The following is a 22070-nucleotide window of genomic DNA, read 5'->3' as shown; positions in this document are numbered from 1 at the left end:
CATCTCCATTACACAGCTACATCTCTTCACCAGATAAAAGCTGTCCAGAGTCTGACCTCCCCACAGGAGCATGGGTGAAGCTCAACAGACTTGGTACTGGAGTTGGGTGTTTCAATGCCAGCATGTGGAGATGGGGACACCGCCAGAGCCCAGCCTGTGAATGCTGAGCAGAACAACAGACAGCCAGCCATGTCATCTCTGGGTGCCCGCTCTACCATCCACCAAATGGAGCTCAGGGCCTGGCAGACATTGACGCAGAGACAACAACCCGACTGCTCAAACACCTGGTTTGAGATCTAACTATTCCTTTGGTTTATGTTTCATTTGCAAGAAGAAGAAGATTGACCTGAAATGTTAATTTTGTTTCTATCTCCACACACACTTCTTAAGATATTGCTTCGAAGGATAATATAATTTGTCTCTATTGCAATATTTTTTCCCATTGTCTCCTTTTATTTCTGTTCTTTTGGACTTTAGACTTTAAAGATACAGCATGGAAACAGGCCCTTCGTCCCACAGAGTCCGCACCAACCAGCGATAACCCCGAACATTAATACTATCTACACACTAGGGACAATTTACAATTTACCAAAGCCAATTAACCTACAAACCCGCACAACTTTGGAGTGTGGGACAAAACAACATCTTTGGAGTGTGGGAGGAAACACGTGTGCAGAACGTACAAACTCAGTACAGACAGCACCCGTATTCAGGATCGAACCCGGGCTTCGAACCCGGGCTTCGAGCGCTGTACTGTGCTAACAACAATTATTTTTTTGCAAATGCAATTAATTAAGTAAATTACATTCAGGGATAGGCCCTCGACAAATAACCTTGCATGAAGTAAAGTTCATATTTTAGATGCAATGTAAAATCAGAAAAGTGTTTATGCATTCCTTGTTTAATTTAGTTCAGTTTATTGTCCCGTGTACCAAGGTAAAGTGAAAAAAAAGCTTTTGTTGTGTGCTAACCAGCCAACGAAAAAAACCCACATGATTCCCTTTAGCATGTATCTGTACACAGTGGATGGCTTGATTGTAATGTTTAGCGCAAGATAAGGTCCGATTAGAGATAGTCTAGAGATTGTCTAGAATGAGGTAGATAGTAGCTCAGGACTGCTCTCCAGTTGATGATAGGATGGTTCAGTTGCCTGATAACAGCTAGGAAGAAACTGAGCCTGATTCTGGAGGTGTGCGTTTTCACACTTCTGTACCTCTTGTCCAGTGGGAGAGGAGAGGAGGGAGTAACCGAGATGAGTCTCATCTTTGATTATACTAGTGGCTTTGCCAAGGCAGCGTGAAGTGTAGATGGAGTCAATGGAAGGTAGGTTGGTTTGCCCGATGGTCTGGGCTGCATCCATAACTTTATACCATATCTTGTTGTCTTGGATGGAGCTGACTTCAAACCATGCTGTGATGCATCCCAATAAAATGTTTTCTATGGCCTAAAACTACAACCTGTATAAAAGGTAGTTCCAATTTCTGTAGAACTAAAACAAATCATGCTATTACAACAATTGTTTACCTGCTATGATGAAGATCATCCCCAGTTTAAATCACCAGCTAGGTCCCAACATTAATTCTCTACACAGGGATTACTTGCCTTGAGGTGGAGAAGGTTAATGGGAGATTGAACCAAGGTTTAATGTAGAGATCCAGCATGGACACAGGCCCTTTGGCTACTTAGAGTGCTTAGGAAGTTTGGCATGTCCCCCACAACTCCCACCCACTTGTACAGATACATCATAGAAAGCATTTTATCATGATACATCACAGCTTGGTTTGGCAACAGCTCCAACCAAGACAGCAAGAAATTGCAACAAACTGTAGACGCAGCCCAGCCCATTACACAAACCAACCTCCCTTTTATTGACTCCATTTATACCTCACGCTGCCTCGGCAAGGCCAGCCGCATAATCAAGGATGAATCACACCCTGGCCACTCTCTGTTCTCCCCTCTCCCATTGGGCAAAAGGTGTAGAAGTGTGATAACAGACACCACTAGATTCAGGGACAGTTTCTTCCCAGCTGTTATCAGGCAACTGAACCATCCTAGCAGTGCTGAACTATACCTCTTTGGTGACCCTCGGACTATCCTTGATTGGACTTTGCTGGCTTTACCTTGCACTAAACATTATTCCCTTATCAAGTATCTATACACAGTAAATGGCTCGGTTGTAATCATATATTGTCTTTCTGTTGACTGGTTAGCACGCAACAAAAGCTTTTCACTGTACCTTGGAACATGTGGCAATAAACTAAACTGAAACTGAAACTGAGTTCATGCCGACCACTGTTAAACTGTTCACACTAGTTCAAAATTATCCTGCTTTCTCATCCACTCCCTGGAGTGTGAGATTGCAACCTTCACCTGGTCCGCCCTGTTTCGACGAATGCAATCAACCTGGTGTGCACAATCAAGTAAGATCAAATAGAACAAGTTGTCCTACAACTTTAGGCTGTGCAAGCCATACCGGCTTACCTAAAAAATACAAAAGCAATGGCAGTGGGAATTATTTTCTGACTGTGGACAAGAGACCATTGATTGTAGAACAATTTCCACTGACCTTTCAACTGGGATGGGGATGTGACATCACAAGTGACAAATGTTGTTTGATTGGGGCCATATTTCTCATCAAATTCTGCTTTGGTAATTGCACCTTCCTCATGGTTGATGTCGCATATAACCACCTGAAAGGTAAAGAAAAATCCTTTACACCTTTGAACGAAAGCGATAAAGAACACACTGTTAAAAGAATCCTTCCCAAAAGCATATAGACTCTAGCAGGATTGCGTGATTTGTGGTTGAACAACACCCAGATCATAGTACGTAGAGCATGGACTATTGAGCAAAGATCTCTTCAAGTATGTGTAGGAAGGAACTGCAGATACTGGTTTACATGAGAGACAGGCACAAGTGCTGGAGTAATTCAACGGGTCAGGCTGCATCTCTGGAGAAAAGGAATAGGTGACATTTCGGGTGGAGAAAATGTCTGAAGAAGGGTCTCATCCTGAAATGTCACCTATATCTTTTCTCCAGAGATGCTGCCTGACCCGTTGAGTTACTCCAGCATTTTGTGTCCATCTCTTCAAGTATACTGCTTTATAAAGTGGTAATTGGTGCCGAGCGGGTGGACCTGTAGACAGCCACCATTACTGTGCCGAATATGATGCCAAGACAAACTCTTCTCTGCCAGCACATAATCCATATTCCTCCATTCCCTGCATATCCATGAGTCCATCCAAAAATGTCTTAATTGCCACTACCATATCTGCCACTATCAAGTTAAAAGAGGAAATCTAAAGTAAAAGCAAAAACAAAAATAGGTTCCGTGGCCACAAAGCAACAAAGTAAGGCAGAGATATAAGGAGCTGAAGAATAGTGGGTGGCACGGTGGCACAGTGGTAGAGTTGCTGCCATACAGCGCCAGAGACCCTGACATTCGATCCTGACTACGGGTGCTGTCCATACGGAATTTGTACGTTCTCCATGTGACCTCGTGGGATTGATTTTTCCGGGTGTTTCAGGTTCCTCCCACACTCCAAAGACATGCAGGTTTGCAATCTAATCGACTTTGGTAAATTAGTCATTAGCGTTCAGGATATAACTAGTGAATGGGGTGATTGTTGGTCAGTGTGGACTCAATGGGCTGAATGTCCTTTTTCTACGCTATATCTCTAAACCAAAGATGTTGGAATCTTGAGCAAAATGCAAAGTGCTGGAGTAACTCAATGGGTCAGGCAGCATCCATGGAGGGAATGGATAGGAGAAGTTTCGGATCGGGACTTTTTTTCAGACCAATTAACCAATGAATAGATCGAGCTGAGTATTTTTAGAATTAAGCAAGGGATATGGGGTTAGTTCAAGAAATTAACACTGAAGTGAATGATCAGTTTAGATCTTATTGAATAACAGTAAGGTACAAGGAACGAATGGACTATTATTTATTACATGCTCATTTTTAATATCATATAACCATATAACCATATAACAATTACAGCACGGTAATTGTTATATGGCTATATGGCTATATGATATTAAAAAATATTGAACAAGTTATTTTTTGTTGTGATTGTGTCATTCACTGTAACATTGTAAAGATGTGCTGCTAAATTAGTCATTTGGCCTGAGGAAAACTGTGTTGTTTCAGTATGTTTGACACGTACTATCCAAGTCAAAAATACAGGAAGAAGCAACATCACAATAGTGTCCAAAAATAACTCATTTAGATACTCCTTAAGTGTTTGTGAGATTGCCACCCATCAGCATCCCCTCACGCAGCTCGATCTAGAATCCAACTACCGTCTTGGTATAAAAATTAATTCTCAAAAATGTCTAAACCTCTTCTCCCACAGCCTCAACCTCGGCCGATCAGTTTTATGTACAGTAACACTCAGTGTAACCAGTTAGCCTAACATCGGTAGTGGGGAAACTGCTAGAGTCAGTTATTAAAGATGGGATAGCAGCACATTTAGAAAGTGGTGAAATCATTGGACAAAGTCAGCATGGATTTACGAAAGGTAAATCATGTCTGACGAATCTTATAGAATTTTTCGAGGATGTAACTAGTAGCGTGGATAGGGGAGAACCAGTGGATGTGGTGTATCTGGACTTCCAGAAGGCTTTCGACAAGGTCCCACATAAGAGATTAGTATACAAACTTAAAGCACAAGGCATTGGGGGTTCAGTATTGATGTGGATAGAGAACTGGCTGGCAAACAGGAAGCAAAGAGTAGGAGTAAACGGGTCCTTTTCACAATGGCAGGCAGTGACTAGTGGGGTACCGCAAGGCTCAGTACTGGGACCCCAGCTATTTACAATATATATTAATGATCTGGATGAGGGAATTGAAGGCAATATCTCCAAGTTTGCGGATGACACTAAGCTGGGGGGCAGTGTTAGGTGTGAGGAGGATGCTAGGAGACTGCAAGGTGACTTGGATAGGCTGGGTGAGTGGGCAAATGTTTGGCAGATGCAGTTTAATGTGGATAAATGTGAGGTTATCCATTTTGGTGGCAAAAACGGGAAAGCAGATTATTATCTAAACGGTGGCCGATTGGGAAAGGGGGAGATGCAGCGAGACCTGGGTGTCATGGTACACCAGTCATTGAAGGTAGGCATGCAGGTGCAGCAGGCAGTAAAGAAAGCGAATGGCATGTTGGCTTTCATAGCAAGAGGATTTGAGTATAGGAGCAGGGAGGTTCTACTGCAGTTGTATAGGGTCTTGGTGAGACCACACCTGGAGTATTGCGTGCAGTTTTGGTCTCCAAATCTGAGGAAGGACATTATTGCCATAGAGGGAGTGCAAAGAAGGTTCACCAGACTGATTCCTGGGATGTCAGGACTGTCTTATGAAGAAAGACTGGATAGACTTGGTTTATACTCTCTAGAGTTTAGGAGATTGAGAGGGGATCTTATAGAAACTTACAAAATTCTTAAGGGGTTGGACAGGCTAGATGCAGGAAGATTGTTCCCGATGTTGGGGAAGTCCAGGACAAGGGGTCACAGCTTAAGGATAAGGGGGAAATCCTTTAAAACCGAGATGAGGAGAACTTTTTTCACACAGAGAGTGGTGAATCTCTGGAACTCTCTGCCACAGAGGGTAGTTGAGGCCAGTTCATTGGCTATATTTAAGAGGGAGTTAGATGTGGCCCTTGTGGCCGGGGGGATCAGAGGGTATGGAGAGAAGGCAGGTACGGGATACTGAGTTGGATGATCAGCCATGATCATATTAAATGGCGGTGCAGGCTCGAAGGGCCGAATGGCCTACTCCTGCACCTAATTTCTATGTTTCTATGTTTCTATGTAATGGACCACAGTGTGTGAGGGTGGCGGTGGGGTGAGGGGGGTCTGGTTACTTTATGGCCAATTGTCTGCTATAACTAGATGTAATATGGGGCATTTCATGTGTAGAGAACCAACATTAAGCCTTAGCTTGAGCAAGCACTGCACTGGCAGAGGTGTCGTCTCTTCAGCTGAAACATCAAAATAAAACCTTACCTGCCCTAAACTACAAAGCTCGAAGTTCTCAATTACAGCAATACGGGTGGTGACACCAGTCGTATGAAGAACAGGCTGGGGGATAATGGTGGAGGCAGGTACGATAGTGGTATTTAAAAGATTTTTGGATAGACACATGGATAGGCTGGGAATGGAAGGATGTGGACTATGCACAGGTAGATCTTAGCATCATGTCCAGCACAGACATTGTGGGCCAAAGGGCCTGTCCTTGTGCAGTGTTGTTCTATGATCTATGTCTCTGATGACAGTAATTTCTCCCTGTGACCTGCGTGGGTTTTCTCCGGGTCCTCCAGTTTCCTCCCACTCTCCAAACACGTACAAGTTTGTAGGTCAATTGGCTCTGGCAAAATTGTAAATTGTCCCTGTGTGTGTAGGATGGTGCTAGTGCATGGGGTCATCTCTGGTTAGCGCAAACACGATGGGCTGAAGGGCCTGTTTCCATGCCGTATCTCTAAACTAGCTTAAAGGTTCCCTCACTAACCCCCCCTGTGCAGGGCTCACCGATTCTCCATTGCCTCTTGCAAATACTGACTTCATTCCTGCTGCACCTTCCCATCTGACCAGGAGTCCCTTATCGGCCAAGCTCTTCTTGAAGCATTCAAGAGAAAAGATTTGTATTTGAGTGGTTTAATCAAAAACTCATCAATGTTGTGGAGTGGAGTGGGGGAGGGGCAGATTGGCGTGGCCACTAGGATCCAAATCATTCCTTCGCACGGCACTCTGTGAATTGTTTAAAACATTGGCCATCATTTTCACTGTTGGCTGCCCATGAGTTGTCTCAACTGCCATTGCCTGCGTTGCTATATTGATTGAAGTACGATTGTTGAGCTCCAAGGGGAGCCTTAGACTGAGGCCTTGAAAGAATAAACATCAGAAAAAGCACTTTCCCTGCCAAGAAAGTTGCCAGATGTTCACGTGCAGTCATTTATAAATTCATGGAAAGCCTCGTCATTTTACTACTGAATACAAAATCCTGGCCCCCTTTTCTGCTGTTGTTTACAGCAGCTTGCTGTGCTCATTATTGTACATTCCTGGTATTACAACTATTTCTGATGTGTTATTAAGCGCAAAGAGCCTGGAAGTCAAATAAGAAAATGCATGCATGCCATTCTTTGTATTTAAAGTGTGTAAACATTTTGTTCATTCGTTCTTGTGTAGGATACGCCTTGATAAAAATTCAGCAATCTTTGCATTTCTCCAATTTGAGTTTATAATAAAGTAAAACTATTTCCAAGACCAAAGTGTGGTGTAAATAGGCTGCCTTAAAGGTACAGTGATAACAGTTGACAAAATCAGTTGATGATTGTTTCCCATCTTTGAGTGATATGGGTTTAGTTTAAGAAGGAACCGCAGATGCTGGAAAATCGAAGGTAGACAAAAATGCTTAAGAAACTCAGCGGGTGAGGCAGCATCGATGGAGCAAAGGAAATAGGCAACGTTTCAGGTCTGAAGAAGGGTTTCGACCCAAAACTTTGTCTATTTCCTTCACTCCATAGATGCTGCTTCACACGCTAAGTTTCTCCAGCATTTTTGTCTACCTTGGGTTTAGTTTAGTTTAGTTTAGAGACACACCGCCGAAACAGGCCCTTTGGCCCATCGAGTCCGCATCAACCAGCGACCCTCGCACAATAGCACGACCCACACACACTCTGGGGACAACTAATACCAAGCCAATTAACCTTCAATGTCACAGTCTGCCCTCTCCTCATTCTCATCCACTTCACCTCCCAGTACTTTTCCACCGGTCCCTCCTTCTCCTCGCCTGCCACTCCCCTCTCATCAGCCCAACTCTCCTCACCTGTTGCACTCAGTTGCCTCTGATCACCTATTAACCCGGTATATAGACTCTCCTCACCGTGCACACAGTGCCAGATTGTTCTCAGCATTCATGCAAGACTCTCCAGCGATTTCCCGACTGCCTACACGGATTCGAACCTGCCTGCCCCTGACCATTCCGTCCTGTCGTCTTCCCGGATATCACCTCAGCCTTCTGTCCACGGCCTTTGTCCCGTACCTCCTGGTTTCTGTCTGCCTCTCTCCTGGGCTGTTTGGTGTATCCCTGCAACGGCTCCTCGACTACCTGCCTGACTTCGACTCTCCTTTCGTCTAACCCTCGCTGGTTTGTTTGTATCGTGTGTTGGATCTGCTGGTTACCGGACCTTCCGCTACCCCGACTACGTCTCCTGCCTGCCCCTCTTCGGAACCCTCGCTATCCTGAGCCTCTGTGTGAGTACGGTGTACCCATTCCTGTGTTTCTACTCTGTGCTGCTATTGGGTCCAAGCTATACCCGTTGCATTCAAACCTGTACGTCAGGGAGGAAACCAAAGATCTCGGAGAAAACCAAAGTGGTCACGGGGAGAACGTACAAACTCCGAGCAGTAAGCACCCATAGTCGGGATTGAACCCGGATCTGTGGCGCTGTAAAGCAGCAACTCCACCAGTGTGTCACCATGTATGTTTTGTTTCAAAAAGGAACAAATGACATAACAATATACTGCATGTGAACACCTACTCTTGCAGGACCGTCCCAAGTTACACTGTCCTTGAACTGGTAGTATTATATTACTCTTGGTCGAAATCCTAGAACTCCTGCCTGATTGCTTTTATCAAGCGACTACAATAGTTCAGGAAGGAGACTTCATGTCAGGATCTCATGGGATCATTCTCTGTGATATCTGGAAAGGGTGCAGAGAAAATCTACGAGGATGTTGCAACAACTCGAGGGCCTGAGCTACAGGGAGAGGTTGAGCGGGCTAGGACTTTATTCCTTGGTGTGCAAAAGGGTGACAGGTGATCTAATAGAGGTGTACAAAATCATGAGAGGAATAGATCAGGTAGACGCACAAAGTCTCTTACCCAGAGTAGGGGAATTGAGAACCATAGCTTTAAGGTGAGGGAAATATGAGGTGTTGTTTACATGTGGCATCACGACAGCGGAGGAGGCCCTGAACAAACGGGTCAGAATGGGAATGGGGGTTGAAATGTTTGGCAACCGGGAAATTGCGTAGGTCAAGGCGGATTGATCATTGGTGCTCAGCGAAACGAGCACCCAGTATGTGCTTTGTCTCATCGATATGTAAGAGTTCACACCAAGAACAGCGGGTACAGTAGATGAGGCTGGAGGAGGTGCAAGTGAACCTCTACTTCACCTGAAAGGACTGTCGGGGCCCTTGGACAGAGTCAAGGTACGGGTTATTGATTGGGGACGATCAGCCATGATCGCAATGAATGGCGGTGCTGGCTCAAAGGGCCAAATGGCCTCTTCCTGCACCTATTTTCTATGTTTCTATGTAAAAGGACAGGCATTGCATCTCCTGTGATTGCAGGGGAAAGTACCTGAGGAGGGGATGGTTTGGGTTGGAAGGGTTGAGTTGACCAGGGTGATGCAGACGGAAGGAGTGGAGATGGGGAGATGTGACTGGTGGTGGGATCCCAGTGGAGGGGTCGAAAATGTTGGAAGATTACGCGCTGTATGTGATGGCTGATGGTGCGAAAGGTAAGGACTGGGTGTACTGTGACCCTGTTGTGACTGTGGGGAGAGGGAGCAAAACCAGAGCTGCGGGGTACCCAGGGGACTAGGCCTCATCTATGATGGAAGAGAGGAGTAACTTTAAGCCTGTGGTATTTGTGGTCTCCATCACTGGGGTTCCTGTGGTTGAGTGTACTGTCATCTAATTGATAGAGATTAGTCATAAACAACATAATTATCATGCATGCACGGATGTTAGAAAATGCAGCCGTTGGACTGTGTTCATTTCTTTGAGAATCAAAAACCTGCCGATTGTGAGAAATCTGAAAATAAAAACAGAATACGCTGGGAATGCTGCATTGGTCAAGCAGCCTCTGTGGAAAGAGAAACAGAGTGAAACCCAGGCCTCACACTGTCGGAGATATTTCCTCCGTCGTATCCAGAGATCGGGAGGATGGAGCCAGTGACGTTGGGTGAGGAGAGAGGCCGTTAGGAGAGGAGAGGCAACCGGGGTCCGGCCTACAGCTGCGGGAGGCACCACCGGAGAATAAAAGTGGACAGGCGAGGGGAGGGATGTGACGTCCAAGGAAGGGGATGGCTGGAGGCCCACAACAGCCTGGGACTCGCCTGGAACAGGCACCCCTCATAAGAACTGGAGAGTGGACTTTGAAAATGGCGGCAAAACATGGTGCCTCTTGCACGCGGGCTCAGTAGACTATTTCCGCACACTTACTAATCGAGGATCGGGAGTAGGGCAATACTCTACTGGATTGTTTGTAAGATAAATAATTTCACTGTGCTTGGACTTTGCACATGTGACATTAAAAGCACCATCGAACCATTGAACCCACCCTCCATGCAACTCAAACCTAATTTGAATTTCTCTTTCCCTATTTATTGAAAGGTTAGAGTCGTACAGCATGGAAACAGGCCCTTCAGCCCAAACTGTCGATGCTGACCATGACACCCCATCCAAGCTTTACGTTGACTGGTTAGCTCGCAACCAAAGCTTGTCACTGTACCTCAGTACACGTGAATAAACTAAACTGAAGCTGGTCCCATTTGCCTGTGCTTGGCCCATATCCCTCGCATCCTTTTCCTATCCTGAGTAAAAGAAGTGTCCCGACCCGAAACGTCACCTATCCATGTTCTCCAGAGATGCTGCCTGAACTGTTGAGTTATTCCATCACTTTGAGTTTGTTGCTTTCCTATCCATATACTGGTCCAAATATCTTTTATCCAAAGGTCTTTCATCTGAAACATCATTTCTGTTTCTCTTTCCAGCAAGGCTGCCTGACATACCGAGACTATTCCTTTGACTGGTGGTGCTATGCTCCAATGTCATTCAAACCACAAAGTGCAGTTTCATATTCATTATTGATTCAGCAACCTTTGCAGGATTTTAACGACTGTTGCTCACATTTTTTAAAAGTTTAGTTTAGAGATACAGCACAGAATCAGGCCCATCGACCCACCGGGTTCTACGTATTTGGAGTGTGGGAGGAAACCGAAGATCTCGGAGAAAACCCACGCAGGTCACGGGGAGAACGTACAAACTCTGTACAGACAGCGCCCACAGTCGGGATCGAACCCTGGTCTCCGGCGCTGAACTCGCTATAAGGTAGCAACTCTATTATTGCGCCACCGTGACCGCCCTAGCGTGACATTCTAGGGAGGCACACCTTCAGAATCTTATTTTGCATTCAAAGCTGCTAGTCACTTAACAAGAAATACAAGTTATTCAAATAATTTTGACCAGAGTCAAATCTCTCAGATTCAACTTTCAATGCAGTGCCAAAGCTCGCAGAGTTTCTGCCCCATGGCACCAGCAACCCAAGTTCAGTCCTGACCTCTTATAGGCTCAAATAGTGGCACAGCAGTAGAGTTGCTGCCTTGCATCAGCAGAGACCCGCGTTCAATCCTGACTACGGGTACTGTCTGTACGAAGTTTGCATATTCTCCCTGTGACCGCGTGGGTTTCCTCCAGGTGCTTCTCCCAGATTCCAAAGACGTGCAGGTTTGTAGGTTAATTGGCTTCCATCTTATAAGTTATCCATAGTGTGTAGAATAGAGCTAGTGTATAGACACAAAATGCTGGAGCAACTCAGCGGGACAGGCAGCATAGTCTGAAGAAGTCTCGACCCGAAACCTCACACATTCCTTCTATCCAGCGATGCTGCCTGTCCCATTATATCTCCAGCATTTTGTGTCTATCTTCGGTGTAAACCAGCATCTGCAGTTTCCTCCTATGGATAGAACTAGTGAATGGGTGATCACTGGTTGGCGTGGACTTGGTGGGCTGAAGGGCTTGTTTCCATACTGATGTTTAACCTCAACTAAACTAAACCTCGAGTGCAGTCTGTGTTTAGTTTGCACATTCTCCCTGCCGCCACTTTGGTTTCCTCCGGGGGCTCCGGATTCCTCTCACACTCCTAAGTCATGCAGGTCGGTAGGTTAATTGGCCTCGGTAAATTGTCCTTGGCATGTTGGTGTGTGGTGGAATCTGGGAAATATGATAGGAAAGGGATAGGATGAAAGTGGATCAGTATAGATAATTGCTTGCTGGTCAATGTGGTTTCAAAGAGGACCAAATGGCCTGTTCCAACTATATGGGTTGCTGGATTATTTGGCTACTGGGCATAACTATAAGGTGAGAGGGGGAAAGTTTAATGGAGATGTGTGGAGTAAAGATGTTATACAGAGGGTGGAGGGGGCTGGAATGCATTGCCAGGGGTGGTGGAGGGGGCAGGAACGATAGTGGCATTTGATAGGCTTTTACATAGGCACATGGAAGTGCAGGGAATAAAATTGTACGGATCTTGTAAAGGCAGATGAGATCAGTTTAACTTGGCATCATGTTCGGCACAAACACTGTGGGCTGAAATGCCCGTTTCTATGCTATACTGTTCTATATTCTATGATTGATTGGAAATTGTCCCTATGAAGTACCTGAAGAGTTTGCAGCCCAGGCCACCCTTGACTCTCACACGGACATTGATTCCTATACATCCTCTGTTCTGGACTTTATAAACTCCACCATCAATAGTGTCACCTCCCTCAAACAGGTGACCATATACCCGAATCAGAAGCCATGGATGAACAGCGAGGTCAGGCTACTGCTGAAAGCACGGGACACCGCTTTCAGGTCAGGCGATGCTCGAGCCTACAGTTCATCCAGGGCTAACCTGAAGAGGGGCATCAGGAAGGCCAAGCATTGCCATAAGCTCAGGATTGAGGAGCACTTCAACAACAACTCCGACCCCCGACGCATGTGGCAAGGCATCCAGGCCATCACGGACTACAGACCCTCCAACATCACCCCCACATCCAGCGACGCCTCCTTCCTTGAGGAGCTGAATCACTTCTATGGCCGCTTCGACAGGGACAATCTAGAGACAGCCATCAAGGCTGTGCTACCTGCCGATCACCAACCCCTCACACTCACCCCCTACGACGTGTACGTGGCACTGAGTAGGACTAATGCACGTAAGGCTGCTGGCCCTGACGGCATCCCCGGGCGCGTGCTCAGTGCCTGTGCTGCGCAGCTGACAGACGTCTGGACTGACATCTTCAACCTGTCACTTGCCCAAGCATTTGTCCCCACTTGCCTTAAAGCCACCTCCATCGTGCCAGTGCCAAAACACTCCACTGCGGCAAGCCTCAACGACTTCCGCCCAGTTGCACTTACCCCCATCATCACCAAGTGCTTCGAGAGGCTGGTCCTGGCACACCTCAAAAGCTGCCTACCCCCCACACTGGATCCCTATCAGTTTGCCTATCGCAAGAACAGGAGTACGGAGGATGCCATCTCAACGGCACTTCACTCCGCCCTCTCCCACCTTGACAACAGAGACACTTATGTAAGAATGCTGTTCATCGATTACAGCTCAGCATTCAACACCATTATTCCATCAAAACTGATCACCAAACTCGGTAACCTGGGCATCGACCCCTCCCTCTGCAACTGGATACTGGACTTTCTAACCAACAGACCCCAGTCTGTGAGGTTAGACAAGCACACCTCTTCAACCCTCACCCTGAACACCGGCGTCCCTCAGGGGCTGTGTGCTGAGCCCCCTCCTCTACTCCCTCTTCACCTATGACTGCACACCTGTACATGGTACTAACACCATCATCAAGTATGCAGATGATACAACGGTGATTGGCCTCATCAGCAACAACGATGAGCTGGCCTACAGGGAGGAGGTCCAGCACTTAGCAGCATGGTGCGCTGACAACAACCTGGCCCTTAACTCCAAGAAGACCAAGGAGCTCATTGTAGACTTCAGGAAGTCCAGAGGCGGCACGCACACCCCCATCCACATTAACGGGACGGAGGTGGAACGTGTTTCTAGCTTCAGGTTCCTGGGAGTCAACATCTCTGATGACCTCTCTTGGACCCACAATACCTCTACTCTGATCAAGAAGGCTCATCAGCGTCTCTTCTTCCTGAGAAGACTGAAGAAGGTCCATCTGTCTCCTCAGATCCTGGTGAACTTCTACCGCTGCACCATCGAGAGCATCCTTACCAACTGCATCACAGTATGGTATGGCAACTGTTCTGTCTCCGACCGGAAGGCATTGCAGAGGGTGGTGAAAATTGCCCAACGCATCACCGGTTCCACGCTCCCCTCCATTGAGTCTGTCCAAAGCAAGCGCTGTCTGCGGAGGGCGCTCAGCATCGCCAAGGACTGCTCTCACCCCAACCATGGACTGTTTACCCTCCTACCATCCGGGAGGCGCTACAGGTCTCTCCGTTGCCGAACCAGCAGGTCGAGGAACAGCTTCTTTCCGGCCGCTGTCAATCTACTAAACAACGTACCTCGGTGACTGCCAATCCCCCCCCCCCCCCCCCACGGACACTTATTATTTATTTTTTTAATTCAAAATCGTTTGCTATGTCGCTCTTCAAAGGAGATGCTAAATGCATTTCGTTGTCTCTGTACTGTACACTGACAATGACAATTAAAATTGAATCTGAATTGAATCTGAATCTGAATCTGAAGAGCAGACTATTTTTCTTTTTAATGTCTTTCAGAACTTCACGTGTCAAGAATTTCATGCCAAACGTGTTTTCACCTACACAAGTGTGGTGAAACTCTTGCTAGCAGCATTGTCACGGGCACATAGACTCGGTCAAATACAGAGTAACTTCAATTATGCATAAATTAACATGAAATTTCCAAACGTCTGAAGACTGCGCAAAACAAGGTCATTAGTGTAAGACTGATTGAGAGACACAATTAGTCTATGTACCTGCAATGCTGCTGAAAGCAAGATTCTCAATGTACCCGTTCCCCTCACCATACTTGTGCACATGACAAAGTTCAATGAGACTTGGTGCCACTTTCAGGGTTTTCTGGACCTCAAGATCCCTCCGCACAACAATACTATTAATGGTCTTGCTATTAACCGTAAAAAATTATTTCATATCTGATCTCCCAAAGGGCAACAGCTCCCGCTTGCTCGGATTAAACTCCATTTGCCATTTTGACAACCATATCTGTAACTCATCTATCTATCTATATTACTAATAGTAAGATCTTGACCGCCTTTGACTCACTGCGATGTGATTTCCGAGAGAACGCCGCCACTTACGGCCGTCATTTTTGGCCACCTCGCTCAGAGCCCCCCTCTGCTGGACTGGACTGGAGGATTTTTTCCAACGATAAAAAGTCAGAGAGATATTAATGTTTTAAAAGATTTTGCTGGCGGCAGTGGGGACGGACTATAAAACCCGGAAGTGTCGTGGCTCACTCAGTCTCTGCCAGACGGAGGAAGCGAGAGGGTCACGGGTCTCTGAGCTGCGAATAGTCTAGTATCCCACTATGTGCTTTGATGGTCTTCTTTACTGTTCACAATCCCACCATACTTTGTGTTGTCTGCAAAATTATGAGCCAAAGTACTGATTGTACAGGGCACATATCTCCAGTCAGAATAACGCCTTTCTGCCCTCTCTCTTCTACGGGCAAGCCAGTTTTGAATCGCAGCTACCAATCGCCGTGGATCTTCATCTCATGGATCAGTGGTAGAGTTGCTGCCTCACAGAACCGGAGACCCAGGTTTAATCCTGACAATGGGTGCTGCTTGTATGAACTTGGAACATTCTCCCTGTAACCACGTGGATCTTTGGTTTCTTCCCACACTCCAAAGATGTACAGATTTGTAGGTTACCAGTAATTGGCTTGGTAAATATGTGTGGAAGATAGTAAAGTGTATGTCTGAAAAAGGGTCTTGACCCGAAACATCACCTATTCCTTCGCTCCATAGATGCTGCCTCACCCGCTGAGTTTCCCCAGCATTTTTGTCTACCTTTAAAGTTCATGTTTAGTACTTTGTCTACGCTAAGTTGCAATGCAAGAAGATATTATTCCAAATTGGGCATGATGGGATTAGAAGTAATCTTTTGCCCTGACTAGTAATGGACTGACAAACAAGGAGGGATAAGATTCATTCAGAGCTGCCATGGAGGTACTTGAGGCAGGTACTATAACAATATTTAAAAGACATTTGGACAGGTACATGGATAGGAAAGGTTTTGAGGGATATGGATAAACGCGGCCAGATGGGACTAGCGTTATTGGGGCATCTTGGTCAGCATGGACAGGTTGGGCTGAAGGGCCTGTTTCTGTGCTATGTAACTATGACAATGCACAGACCTTTGATCCTGGACACGATTACACAAGACGGACGTGTGCCTGGTGGAGTTTGGTTTACACCAAGTATAGGCAAGCCAGACAGTCGGCCTGGTTGGGTCTGCCATGGCACTGTGCTCAGTTCAAGCTTAGTTTAGAGAACATAGCACGGAAGCAGGCCCTTCGGCCCATAAAGTCCGTGCCGACTGACGACCCCTACTTGAAGGCACATGGGCCATTATTCACTGCAATAACTTGTGAACATTTGATTTTAACCCCTCTGTCCTCTCTCTCATAACTTTCCTCGGATGCACAGCCACTAGCTTATCTCTTGTTTGAATCTGCTGCAGTAGAAACAAATACATCTATTAAAAACAGAAACATTTGAAACTAAAGAGGAAGAATTAATTGTATCTGTATTGCAATCTGGGCTACGCCCGGCTCAAGTTGAAAGTCAAAGTGCTGGGAGAATTGTTCATCACATTTCCAGGAAATCAAACGCTCTGCTCTCTGGCTCGAGGGGAGAAAAAGTTACGGCATCCCCACCCCCCTCCTGTAATCCTCACTCCTCTTGCCATGCCAACACTGGGCCTCTGCAGGACACCACTGAGTTACCTTTGCTTCCTTCTTTAACAGGGCTTCAGCAAATGCCTTCCCAAGTCCGCGAGATGCTCCCGTCACTAAGCCCACGCTGTTCTTCAGAATCATTTTAATCCCAGTTGTCTCCCCGATGCTCGGGCCTCTGTGCGTCTGGGTGCTGTCTTCTTCCACCTGCTTCCTGACTGACAAGGCAACTAACAAAAAAAAAACGCCTCTCACTGCTTTTTAACTCTGCGCTCACAGGTGACCAGCCAGGAAACGCCTTCCAGCAGCAGCAGCAGCAGCAGCTTCATGAGGGAACATGCTGCTTGAACATTTACAAATAAACTTGGCAAAATCACCTTAATGTCCCAGGATCATTGTTGTGCGCTTGAGCAGCCTTGATTCATCTGCCTGTTACATCGTGGTGCTTGAAGGTTTTTGTTTCCCATATCTTTACTTCAATGCCACTCTGAATAAACAGAATGATTTCACAGATTTTTAAGCTGCATTGTGATAAGCATTGGTTCATCGTGGAAAATAATTATCATGCTCTTCTTCACTCTCCTTCAATGGGGCCTAGGTATTCCCTGGTGCCTTGACAACTCCAACACCACGATTGATCGGCTGAATTTACAAGATGGCTTCCGAGCTGCTTGACCTTTAACTGCACTGGCAAGTAGATGAAAAACACAAATGGAAACACAAGAGTCTGAAGGTGGCGTGTTGTAGTGCCAAAAAACAAATGCTGGAGGAATAGAGTTGGTCAGACGGTATCTGTGCTAGTAGAGTTTAGTTTAGCTTAGAGATACAGTGTGGAAACAGGCACTATGGCCCATCGAGTCCATGCCGACCAGCAATCACCTGTACATTCATTCTGTCCTACACACATGGGGGCCAAATTACAGCATCCTATTAACCTGCATGGCATTGGAATGTGGGAGGAAACGGATAGGTTTTTGAGATCACCCACGTGGTCATGGGGAGAACATACAAACTCTGTACTGACAGCATACATAGTCAGGATTGAGCTGTAAGGCAGCAACTCTACCGCCATGCCGCCCCAGAAGGAGGTCGACGTTTTTGGTTGAGACCCTGTATCAAGTCCCGGTTTTCAAACTTAGAGCAATTTTAAGAACATTGGAGTCGTTTCAAAATCTTTCTGGAATGTAGGAGGTTGAGGGGTGACCTTACAGGCGTTTATACAATTATGGGAGGTATAAATCAGATATATGGGCACTATCTTTGTCCCAGCTTGGGTAAAAACTATAGTGCGCAAATTTAATGGAGAGGGAGAAAATTTTAAAGGGGGCATTTAAAGGGCAAGATTTTCATGCAAAGGGTAGTGGGTATATGGAGTGAACCGCCAGAGGATGTGGTGGAGGCAGGTGCAATCTCAATGTTTAAAATTTGGATAGGTACATGGATATGAAAGGTGTAGCGGGATATGGGCCAAACACAAGCTGTTGGGCATAGTGTAGATGGGGCATGTTGGTCCGTGTGTGCAAGATGGAATTAGCGTAGATAGGCATCACGGATGGTATGGGCAAAGTGGGCTGAAAGGGCACTTTCCAGTGCTGTCAGATTCTATGATTTGATGCCTCCCAGCTTTGATAGGAGCTGAGGATTCAACCCCAAGCTGGGCTCCTGTCAAAGACAAAGCCTCTTGTCTGGCCTCCATTGTCACAGTGAGGCCACATGCAAATTGGAGGAACATATTTTGCATTGGGTGGCTCACAACCCAAAGGTGTGAATGTTGAATTATCTCATTTTAAGTAACTTCTACTACTCCCCAGCCACCCCCCCCCCCCCCCCCCCCCCCCCCCCCCCCCCCCCCCCCCCCCCCCCCCCCCCCCCTTTTTGCCCCTTCCTCCACCTGAGTCCTTTAACCAGTTTCACAGTTCTCCACATAATTTCCCTATTGAGATCACACTTTCCCGAGCCAACAATGGCCTATCAGGCACCGCCCTGCCTGAGGTCAGTTGTGGTTATGGTTTTTTCTTGCTTCCAGCTCTTAACCGCCCCCCAAGTCTACCGCCCCTCTACTTTCAGTCTGAAGGAGGGACCCAACCAGAAATATCACCCATTCTTTGCCTCCATTGATGCTGCCTGACTCGCTGAGTTGCTGCAGCCATTTGTGTCTATCCTGTCAAAGGCAGCCAGGGAGTTCCTCAATGCCTACCTGACGTCCATTTGCATCTGATATTTTGTGAAATAACTCTTTGGGTCCGTGTTCCGGCCCAAGTATGTGTCAGCTTATTCAAATCGGGATGATTTTGGGCCGTTACACTTCGTGGGCGTTGAGAAGTAACATTTGTGCCAAAACTAACAATGGATGCATAATACCAGATTAGGAATTGTAGCATGTGGCCACACAATAGGCAGCATGGTGGAGCAGCAGTAGAGTTGCTGCCTTACAGCATCAGAGACCCAGGTTTTATGCTAATCACGGGTGCTGTCTGTACAGAGTTTGTACGTTCTCCCTGTGACCCCGTGGGTTTTCCGGTTTCCCCCCACATTTCAAATACGTGCAAGTTGTAGGTTAATTGACTTCTGTAAATCGCTCCTAGTGTCTAAGCTGCAAAACTGAGATAACATAGAACTAGTGTACAGGTGATCGGTGGCCAGCACAGGCTTGGTGGGCTGTAGGGCCTGTTTCCACACTGTGTCTCCAAACTAAACGAATAGGTTAACATTGTGAACTGTTTGTTTCCTCACTGTTTGTTTCCTCACCCTCACTGTTGTTTTCATTTAAGGTGGCACAGCTTTAGATCTGGTGCCTCGCAGGTTAAATCCTGACCACCAGAGCTATCTGTGTGGTGATTTCATGTTCTCCCTGTCACTGTATGGGTTTTCTCCATCTTCCCACAGGACATTACGCTGCTGTTTCAACTCGCATCCCAAAGCTGTGCGGATCGGTAGACATGAAACTGCAGATGCTGGAATGCTGAGTCTGAAGAATGGTCCTGACCCAAAACATCATCTGTCCATAGGTCATAAGGTCACAGGTGATAGGAGTAGAATTAGGACATTCGGCCCATCAAGTCTACTCCGCCATTCAATCATGCTGATCTATCTCGCCCTCATAACCTAATTCCCTGCCTTCTCCCCATAACCTCTGACACTTGTCCGTTCCCCCCCTGCCTGGCCTGTTCCTCCAGCACTTTGTTTTGATCAGAAGGTTAATTGGCTGCTATAAACTGCCCTTAGTGGGAGGTTAAGTGGTAGAATTTGTTGGGGGTTTGACGGGAATGGAGGAAGAACAAAATAAGTTGGGGCATAATTAGCGTAAGTGGGTGCTGAACAGCTGGCACAGACTTGGCGGGCCAAATGCTCATTTTCATTCAGTTTCTCACCAAAACTCCATGATTTTATGAAAGCTTTGTGCTAATTATAATCACTATTATCCACAGTCTTAGTCATATTCATGCATGATGACAGAAGGAACCGCAGATCTTGAACAAAACACAAAGTGCTGGAATAATATTTTTGTGTATCTTCGATTTTCCAGCATCTGCAGTTCCTTCTTAAACAAAGTGCTGGAATAACTCAGCGGGTCAGGCAGCATATACGGCGGGATGAACAGGAGGCGTGTTGAGTTGAAACCCTTATTCAGACTAATGGTAGTAGGGAGAAAAATGCTGGAACAGAGAGGTGGACATAAGACAAAGCCTGGCAAGTGATAGGTGGATACAGGTGGCGGGGGGGGAGTTGAGTGGCAGATGGATTGAGTAAGTGACAAAGACTATCGAAGAAAATAAAATAAAGGGATGTCAGGTAAGGAGAGAAAAGGAGTGACAGGTAAAGCTGAGAAAGGGGGAAGTGTGGAGAGAAGTAGGAGAAAGTGGGAGAAATTGGTCCGCATCAGGGTGGGGAGACACAGGGAAAGGAGAAGAGGTAAAAGGGTTTTACTTGAAATTGGAGAATTCAATATTCATTCTATTGGGTCAGACATGCTGATTAACAAAACATGAAATATAGACACGGTGCCTGGATGAGAATACTGAGTACTGTGTATGACCCTATTGCGATTGAGGGAACAATATACAGACTCTGAAAACATGTGTGATTTGGGCATAGCAGTAAACCTACTGCCTCGCACTCAGAGACCCGGGTTTGATCCTGACTACGGGTGCTTGTCTGTACGGAGTTTGTATGTTCTCCCCGTGACTTGCGTGGGTTTCCTCCAAGATCTTCGGCTTCCTCCCACACTCCAAAGACGTACAGGTTTGTAGGTTAATTAACTTGGAGTAAATGTAAAAATCGTCCCCAGTGTGTGCAGGGCAGTGTTAGTGTGCGGAGATCGCTGGGTGATTCGGACTGGGTGGGCCGGATGGCCTGTTTCTGCGCTATACTAAACAATTGAGATGGTTTAGCATACAACAAGATGAGATGAGAAGGGCCATTTGGACCTGTACATGGATAGGAAAGGTTTGGAGGGCTGTGGGCCAAACATGGCAAATGGGATTAGCGTAGATGGGACTGCATGGCCAAGGTGGGCGGAAGGGCCTGTTTCCGTGCTGTATGACTAGTTGTCCGAGCTGCAGGATTTACCAGTTCGTAATGTGTTGAAAGACTAGAGAGTGCTGAAGGAAGGTTATGTTCTTTGTAGATAGAATCACAGTGGATAAACCATAAAAGATTGTAGTAATTACATTATTGTAGCTTATTCATCATGAGGAGGGGGGGTCAAGGAAAGAGCGTTCACGTTGCGGCCCTGTTTCCACCAATCTTTCCACCACCAAGCACAAGAAGCGACACTTCACGGCATGCAGATGCTCTGGCTGAACAACTTCTAATCTTGTGTGTGGACTCGATAAGAGGAAGGTAATGACGAGGGAGAAATTCACAAGAATACTAATACGAAGTGGACCGTTGGCGCTGTAAGGTAGCAATTGTACCGGTGCGCCACCATGTCGCGTTGTCCAGCAACCCGTGACTTGAATTAGTGTGAGCTTTTAGTTGTATCTTTGAGTTGCACTAAAACATCCCACCTACACTCATATCTGAACCTCAGTGTAAAGTGCAGATGGAGTTCAATGATAATTTGTTTGTCCCATGTACCGAGGTATGGTGAAATTAATTGTTGTAGGCCAGGGAGATTTTAAAAATATGGAGCGTTGATTTTTCATGTAACAGAGAATGAAATGGAAAATCAGTAAAGCTATATGGTTTTAGAGGGGAAAGGATGTTGTCGTTTGAGAGATGAACCTGCCAGATTAACATAAATCACATCAAGATTGATGGTGATCTTTGGCTTTTGTCAACACTCTATGGGGAAATTCTTGTACATTGTTTTCATTCTGCCTTCGCTAACTGCTCAATTTCAGTCAACACAGTTGGTCCTGTTTAGTCTCGTTCACTT

At 46.2% G+C, this 22070-nt stretch overlaps 1 protein-coding gene across 1 annotated transcript in view; it reads right to left on the bottom strand.

Moving 5' to 3' along the window:
* Nucleotides 1-16983, bottom strand: part of LOC129695396 (15-hydroxyprostaglandin dehydrogenase [NAD(+)]-like) — a 34029-nt gene extending 17046 nt beyond the window's left edge. The window contains exons 1-2 of the mRNA XM_055632305.1: nucleotides 16742-16983; nucleotides 2567-2690 (exon numbers count right to left, since the gene is read on the bottom strand). Coding sequence (XP_055488280.1) covers nucleotides 2567-2690; nucleotides 16742-16834 — 217 coding nt within the window. The 5' untranslated portion in view covers nucleotides 16835-16983. The remainder of the gene's footprint in view (nucleotides 1-2566; nucleotides 2691-16741) is intronic.
* Between the last annotated feature and the right edge of the window lie 5087 nt (nucleotides 16984-22070).

The sequence above is a fragment of the Leucoraja erinacea genome, chromosome 3, assembly GCF_028641065.1.
Source record: "Leucoraja erinacea ecotype New England chromosome 3, Leri_hhj_1, whole genome shotgun sequence".
In the NCBI taxonomy this organism is placed as follows: Eukaryota; Metazoa; Chordata; class Chondrichthyes; order Rajiformes; family Rajidae; genus Leucoraja; species Leucoraja erinaceus.
Note: the sequence above shows the minus strand (reverse complement) of the source record. Positions and strands in the feature narration are given on the sequence as shown.